The sequence below is a fragment of the Delphinus delphis genome, chromosome 6, assembly GCF_949987515.2.
Source record: "Delphinus delphis chromosome 6, mDelDel1.2, whole genome shotgun sequence".
Taxonomy (NCBI): Eukaryota; Metazoa; Chordata; class Mammalia; order Artiodactyla; family Delphinidae; genus Delphinus; species Delphinus delphis.
Window position 1 is genome coordinate 80861079 of NC_082688.1, and position 7901 is coordinate 80868979.

Consider the following 7901-nt stretch of genomic DNA (forward strand, 5'->3'; position numbering starts at 1 on the left):
TTAGGGAAGTTTCCAGGACCCAGCCTGGGTGCCCTCCTTCTACAGTCACTCCACACACAGCCCATGGCTGTGCACCAGGGCCCAGGGAGGCTCATCACTGAATACTGATCAGTAAATGCTCTTGACAAAAAGGAGAGGGAAGCTAATTCCATTTACTCCCCATCTCCTGGCGACTCCTGGCTCCTGACATTCCACTTCAGATGTCTCCTCTCTTGCCTCTCTCCTGGATCACAGTGTCCCTCGGGTCACAAACTCAGAGTTCAACTGGGTGCTACGTGCAGAGGTTTGGGAAGAGGGTGTCACATGCAGGCCCAGAGGAAGCCAGCTGGGCTGGGAGCTGGGGCCTGGAAAAATCCATGTTATTTTTAAACAAGAAAAAAAAAACAAAAACATTATATTAGCTTTTATTGAGCACCTACTTGTGCTAGGCACCTTATATAAATCTGTGCTTATAATTCCCTTAACAACCTGGGAGGTAGCATTATTATCACCATTTTACATATGAAGAAACTGAGGCTCAGTGAGGTTAAGCAGCTTACAGCTTGCAGATGAGTGGTAGAATCATGGTTGAGTGCTCCTAAACTTTCATTAGCATAGCATTCTTCACATTGAGAAAATAGAGGGGGTGGAGGAGTGGGCAAAGAGGTGCATTCTCTAGGGGGGGAGGGACTGATTCTGCTGTCCAAGCCATTAAGGGAAGCTGACCCCTGCCCTGTTTCCCACCTCCCTCATCTGGCAAGCCACTCCTTCCCCAGACTCACCTGCAAAGTCAGGAGAAACTCACTCTGGCTGAGGTTGCTTTTCTTAGAAAGGGAAAATGGCTAAAATAAAAGACCTTACCCTGTATGTATATCTGTAGGTGTCGATGTGCACGGTAGTTTTTGTGCTAAAGCACACCACTACCAGAGTAAGAACATCGCTCCCTCCCCCTATTTTTTCTATTTCTGGCTGCACCCCCACTTGTGGGGTTCCCAGACCAGGGATCGAACCTGTGCCCCCTGCAATGGAAGCACAGAGTCCTAACCACTGGACTGCCAGGGAAGTCCCTAACATCACTCCCTTTTAAGCCACACCTCACGTGTGCAGAGAGTGAGGCAGCTGAGGAATCTGGAAAGGACTGTTTATTTCCTACTAGAGTCCCAGAGACATCACCCAGGAAGGAAACAAATCAACAATCAAAACCTCAAATTTGCTCCCTGCCCTCTCCCTCCAGGCTTAAGCAGCCTCGGAGGTACTGCACCAAGGACATATTGTGCCTCTCTCCCTCTCTCTCCCTCTTTCTCTCTCTCTCTCTCTCCCTCTCTCTCCCTCTTTCTCTCTCGCTCTCTCTCTCACACACACACATTCTTGAGTTAAGGCATCAAGTCTGGCCTGCATGGCTTTGCAAGTCTTTGCCCATCAGGCGGTGGCCCTGGCCCAGGGCTGAACCATGTGTGTACACAGATGCATAAGTGCGGTGTTAGGAGCTCTTCACAAATGAGGGACAATGATGATGGCTCTGTGCTAAGCCTACTCCACCTGTCCTTTGGGAGGGGACCTCCTGCCTCCTTGTCAGTTGGCCAAGTACCTCTGTCTCTTCTCGCCAGCTGGGGTGGGACCAGGTCAGCCACAGGTCAGGCCAGTGCTGGGGACTCAGGACCTGGCTTCCAACACTGAAAATGTGCCCTTTCTAAGTGTGGCTGGGGGCTATTTTGGGACCTTAAAGAGGATCAAGTCACCACCTCAGAAGGACAAAGATGGCCACTCAGGCCAGGATGGAGGGTGAGGTTTCTCTCTGTGCTTTTAAAACCCAACCGTGTTTAACAGGAAGAGAGCTGACCTTTTTCCTCTGTGCTCTCTTGCCCCCAGCCCAGGGAAGAGGTTTCTGTAGACTGGAGTGAGTATGGAGAGAAAGAGGGCTGTTAGGACTGTGCACTGGAGTGGGAGGTTGCGTAAGCATCTTCTCCCCTGGACCTACAGGAGCTGGCTCCAGCACATTTACTTCAGTACCCACTTAGTGGGTGGTACAGAGGTGGGGACTTCCTGGGGATACCCGGTGTGGCTGCGATGCAGGGTTAGAGGCCTACATGAAGACTGGGGTTAGGGCTGTGGGGTTTCTGGGTCCTGGGCTGGGTCAGGATGCCCAGATGAAGTAGGCGACCTCGTCCAGGTCAACGGGGTAATCCGTGAGTAGCACTGGCGTCTTGTCGAAAAGCTCACCCTTATAGCTGCGCCACTTGCCTGCGGGCAGGTAGACGTCCCGCTCCTGCTTGCCTGGCTCCAGTACCGGCGCCACAAGCAGCGTGTCTCCGATAAGGAACTGTGAGTCGATGCGGTGCGCCGTCTCGTCGCCGGGCGCGATCCACCAGAGGGGGCGCACGATGGGGTCTCCCGTGTCAGTGACCTCACCAGCCAGCTCAAGCAACAGCGGCGCCACGAGTGAGGCCCTCAGTGCAGTGAACTTGTGCGCGATGGCCACCACTTCGGCGTCGTACCGCCAGGGTGGAACGGAGAACTGCATAGCTGGCATGAAGGCGGCCACTTCCAGCCAGCGCACGTAGAGCTCGCGCTCGGGCACATCGCCGCCGCTCACTGTGCGCTCAGACACCGCGTTGCCACCCACCATATCGGGCAGGATGAACGGGTAGCCCAGCATGCTGACAGTGAGCACGGCGGGGATGAGCGAGCGCAGCCCCAGATCGTAGCCCCACACCGAATCGCGGTCCACCAGGCGGAAGAAGCACGAGATGTTCTGTGACTGGTAGCCCACACGGACCTCGGCCAGTGAGAAGAAGGGCAGCGCCATCTCTGTGTAGCGCCGGCTCCATATGTTGGGGTCAGACAGCGGCCTGTAGGTGCTGAAATCCCGCGGCAAATAGCTGACCTCTCCAGCGTCGAACTTGAAGGAGGCCACGGCGTAGCGCGAACGCAGTTGCCGCAGATGCCCCTGAAACCAGTCGCGGGCCTCCGGGCGCGTGAAGTCGAGCACGGCGCCGATGCCATTCCACCAGCGCACGAGAGCAGGCAGCCGGCCCGTGGGTTCACGCACAAACAGCTCGCGCTCCACGCCTTCGCCAAAGCACGATGAGTTGTAGTTGACAAACGGGTGCACCCAGAGTGTGACGCGAAAGCCAGCGTCGCGCAGGCGGCGGAACATGTCGCTGGCGTTGGGAAACTTCGTCTCGTCGAAGTCGAAGTCGCCATAGGCAGGCGTGTACATGTCGTCGATTTCCAGATGGCTGCTGTTGAAGCGGTGCTGGCGGATCTGCTGAGCGAAACGCTGCACCTTGTCCTGGTCCACCGAGCGCCCGTACAGCACCCATGTGGACCAGATGGGGTCCCGGAAGGCCTCAGGCGCTGGCACCCTCGATGGCTTGTTGAAATAGCGCCGCACCATGTACTTGTGGATGGAAGTGACATCGGAGCCGACGCACACGCGGTAGCTGAGCTCGGGTGCAGCAGCGCGGCCGGCGGGCGGCTTGTAGGGCGTGTCGTGGTAGCGTGCCTGCAGCCGCAGAGAGCGCTCCGTGCTGTTCCAGCCCAGGTGGAAGGGCACTGAGTCGTTGACCTTGATGGCAGCCGCGCGCGACGACAGCCAGTAGCGCTCGAGGATGCCTCCAAATGCGGCGTCGGAGGAGTAGACGTCGCTGGTGACGAAGGGCTGAGGCTCCTGCTGGCCGTCCAGGCGGATGGGCCAGTGCTGGGTCTTCATCTCCGCGCCGCCGTACCAGTGCGCCCCCGCGTCGCCCAGGAACATGGCGTGCTCCACCGCGCGCCCCGGCGCCGCCTCCTCCCAGCGCACGCGGTAGCACATGACCGTGTCCTTGGGCCGCACAGTCTGGATGAAGAAGTGCAGCGGGCGCCCATCCGCTGTGCGAGAGCAGCCAAGCCGGGCGCCATCGCGGCTGCAGGAATCGAGGTCCAATGCGCCCGAGCGGAAGGCCAGGCGGAAGACCTGCTCGCCCTTCTGGTTGCGAATGGAGAAGCCGCTGCGGTTGAGGTCCAGCAGCTCGGCGCGCAGGCGTTCCGCCTTGCGTAGAGAGGCGCTGTAATAGCACCAGGCCACCACCGCGGCCAACACCAGCAGCAGCCCCAGCACTGCGGAGCCCAGCAGCGGCTTCAGCTCTTTGGACGGCTTGGGCTTGGTAGGCGAGAAGCTGTCAGGCAAGAAGGTGTACATGGTTGCAGCTGCGACGGCCTCGGGGCTCTTACGACCTGTGTGGCTCCCAGGGCGGCGGCGGGGGTAGGCCTGGCTCTTTTCCTGAGGATTCTGGGACATCAGCCCCCAGTTAGGGAAGGAGCAGGCAGTGGGGCCACCCGACAAAGCCCATCTGAACTTGGCCTGCCTGAGTCAGGAAGGGGAAGAGAGAGGTGGAACTGAGCTTTCTCATTCCATAGTATTTACATTTGCTGCCGCAAGAAAGAAGTGTATATTTTGGGAAAGTGTATACTGGGACGTAAGGGCTTTACTCTTACCAGGTCGTTCTGTCTGCATTTTACCTAGCCTTTCTCATGGGCCCCACTGCTTGTCAAAATTAGGACGCTGAAGGGGAGGGGCAGATGATATTCATCACCATTTTCCTGGTGGAGGAACAAACCCAGACAGGGTCAGGGAGCTGTCCAGGATCACAGAATTAATCAGGTCTCCTTGGATCACACATGGGGGCAGTTCAGGCTGAAGGGAAGGGGAGGAATCTGGAGAGGGCCTGGTTTCCCAGAGATGTGGCCATGGTGGGAGAGGGGGGATAAGCAAGGCAGCTCCTTAAGACCTTTGACACAGCAGGCGGCTGGCTTCCCTGTGCGGGGAGTGGGAGAGGAGAGAGGAAGGGGAACCGTTCAGGCATGGAGTTTAATCTTGAGTCAGAAGCCATATTAAATCTGGAGATTAGAGAAGATACTCAAAGCCAGACTCAGTCCAAGGGCCTGGTTTGGAGGGGGGGTGAGGTTGGGTTTGGACTTTAGGACTGGGGTCAGGAGCCTAACATGGGGGCTTGGTGGCTTCTCACATTTCCCTCTCTTTGCTCTCAAACTACATTCTGCTCTCAGCCATCAGGATCACCAAGTCCATTTCCCTGCCCACCTTCCTGCTCTGCTCCCAGCACCACATCTGTGGGCCAGCTACCTTCTGGCTTTGTCTCTAGCACTCACCCACTGTCCTGTTTGCCCCTCCCCTAGTTAGAGCACTGTCATTTCTCCCCTGCATCGTTGCAACACTTCCCCTATAGGCCTCCCTGCTTTCAACTTGTTTTCCTCCAATGCCTTCTGCTCACAGCAACTATAGTGATCTTTCTAAAACACTTATCAGATTACAACTCTCCCTAGTTTAGGGAGCTGCTCATGACCCCCATGATGAAGTTCAGAAGTGTAAGCTTTGCAAATTGAAGTTCAAGGCATACATGGTCTCATCTGTCCTTCTGATTCCATTTTCAGCCAAGCCTACCCTATGACTACCAAGCTCTGTTCTTTCCTAACCTCAGTCCTCAGCCACCTGCTTTAGGAAATTTCACCCACCCATCTTGGGCCAACTTCTCTCCCCCACCTACCAGCTCTCTGGCAATCAGACACCCCCTACTACACAATCCACTCTTATATACTGTATGCTAAAGATTCAGATATGACTACAGAGAAACACAGACTTGGGAGGAGGTGTGTGTCCAAACCTGCTGTTCAAGGCTACTGACCCTTCCTGTCTCAGCCCTCAGGGCAGAGTCCAGCAAAGAAATAGCACCAGCCACGTGCATACACAGACATACACTGCCAGCCTGTCGGCTGCCCATCTGCTCCAGCTGGAGGGAAGGAGAGAGGGAGATTGGCAAACAGTAATTAGACTCCTCCCAGATGCCAGTCCCCAGCAATTTCCAAGGAGACACCAGAATTGCTCAGCGTTCTCACTTCCCCCACCTCTCCCATGAAGAGATTATCAAGAATGCCAGGTGCCAGGTGCAGATTGGAATTTTTATCCCAGATGTCAACATACAGCTCCCCATAATGCCCCCCCCACCCCAGTGAGGTTCTATCTCAGTGCCTTATTCTCTGAGCTCCCTCCTCGAACTCCCTAAACTGGTCAGTTCCAGCTGGTCTAGAACAGCCTCTTATTCCCTTCCTCTCATCCCATACAACTTAGCCTTCAAAATTCCCCCAACCTACTATGGACTTCCCTTCCTGTAGGTATAGGCTGGAAAAGCCTTCCTGGAAAATGCAGGCATAGCCTTTAGCTGATGCCCTTAAGCTAAGCAGGACCCAAAGAAGGCCTTAGGTGGCCCAGGCCAGACCTGCTGTACATTTATATTCAATTCATTCGAGACAACCAAGGCCCCATTCTGGGCACTAAGGGAATAGGGAGAAAGGGTCCGTATCTGAGTAGGACAGAGGTTGCTCATCCTCAAAACTTTCATATTAAGTCAGCCTATCTCATGACCCCTGGAGGCATGGCCAGCCCACCAAGGTGACCTCAAAAGCCTTTTCAAACACTTAGGTCTTGAGAATTTTTACTTTCTAGGGTTCTGAGGTTCTTTGATGAAGGACAAAAACCCAGAGGCCCTCTGTTGGTCTCCCTAATGCCACCATGGCATCCAACCCTAACAATAATGCTGAATAGGAGGCACAGCTGCAGTGCCCATTTCATAGATGAGGAAAGAGTGGCCCAAACAGAAAAAGGAACTTGTTTGAAGTCACTTAGGTAGCAGGGTTGCCTGAATCCAAAATCCCAGCTTAACCCTGACAGGGAGCTAATGGCCTGACTGGATATCTGAATGCAGGAGAGAAAAGGAGTTTTGTGGCCAAGAGGGTGGGACAGGCTTCCATCAGGGGGCTGTGGGCATGGTGAGGCCTGTATTCCCAAGGGCTGGTGCTGCTACTTGCCCCAGGAAGGCTTCTTGGGGATGGGAAGTGGCGATTTTAATGGCATCTGGTACAGGGGCTGTAGGGGAGGAAGTGTGGTTCTGGTGTTAACGGTGGCGCTAGAGACCCCTGTAATCTGCCGCCTCCACCATCTGGCCAGCCACAGGCTAACGCTGGCAGGTAGGGTTTGCCCTAGCCAAGCCTCTCCCCACTTGACAGTCAACCTCAGTGTTGGCTTCCAGCCCCTAGCCATGTCTAAGGGGGAGGGTCGGGCCTAGCCAACTAGGCCATTCCACGTTGGGTCCTTTGTCCAACACAATTCCCAGGGGTAGGGTGGGGGGTGGAAATGCCAAAGGCAACTCTATCCGGGTCCTCTCCCCGTCCTGCCCAGCGAGCGGATCCGGGGGTATAGAGTGACTGAGCCTACAGCCTAGAATACTCTACACCCACTCCCAGCGCTGCAGCTATAATGTCCGAAAAGGACAGACTGAGGTCAAGAGGGCGGTCGCCCGCTGGGAACCGCGGCCGAAGAAGGGGCCCAGGTGTCCAGGCTCGCCCCACCTACTCATCTGTAGGAGCGAAAGTTCAGGAAGTATTTTCCCTCAGCAACCCCCCAAGGTCTTCCCGCTGGGCGAACTCACGGAAGTGACCCCAGAAGTGGGGGTGAATGGAGGCTCCTGCAGATCCCCTCCAAGTTAGCCGAAGTTGAGCTGCCACGGTGCGGCGCGGGGCGCTGCCTAGCTGGGAACAGCTGAGGCCGTCCTCGAGCCCCGCCCCCTGGCTGCTCGGCCACGCCCCAGTCATTCGGTCTCGTCAAGTCTCGGAGTCCAGCTCCGCCCCTGGCGCCCGACCATCCTCCCACATTGTCACGCGCACTTGAGGTCACGCCCCTTACCTCCCACCTTCCTCTTCTGTTCTGTGCCCAGCTCCTGGCAGCTCAGGCCCACCTCCAGCCCGGTGCCTCCCGGTTCCGCCCCCCGCCTGCAGGCCCGCCCCCTCTGGACCTTTGCTTACCCGCACGCGGGCGGGGCTCTTCCCCAGGTCTGCTGGGAACTGTAGTTCTGGAGGGAGGTGCAGCTGTC

General features: G+C 56.3%; 1 protein-coding gene across 3 annotated transcripts; it reads right to left on the minus strand.

Moving 5' to 3' along the window:
* Nucleotides 1-388: 388 nt before the first annotated feature.
* MYORG (myogenesis regulating glycosidase) lies at nt 389-7585 on the minus strand. 3 transcript variants are annotated; one of them, XM_060014910.1, is made up of 2 exons: nt 7461-7585; nt 389-4249 (listed from the first exon to the last, which is right to left on the minus strand). In XM_060014910.1, the coding sequence occupies exon 2, from the start codon at nt 4157-4159 to the stop codon at nt 2114-2116; it is 2046 nt and encodes a 681-aa protein (XP_059870893.1). In that variant the 5' UTR covers nt 4160-4249; nt 7461-7585; the 3' UTR covers nt 389-2113. The 3 variants fall into 3 exon arrangements, with proteins under 3 accessions (XP_059870893.1, XP_059870892.1, XP_059870891.1); XM_060014909.1 differs by having other exon boundaries at nt 389-4321; XM_060014908.1 differs by having other exon boundaries at nt 389-4325.
* Between the last annotated feature and the right edge of the window lie 316 nt (nt 7586-7901).

Coding starts and splice junctions, on each gene's coding strand:
- MYORG (XM_060014909.1), bottom strand. CDS start 4,258: ATGTCCCAGAATCCTCAGGAAAAGAGCCAGGCCTACCCCCGCCGCCGC.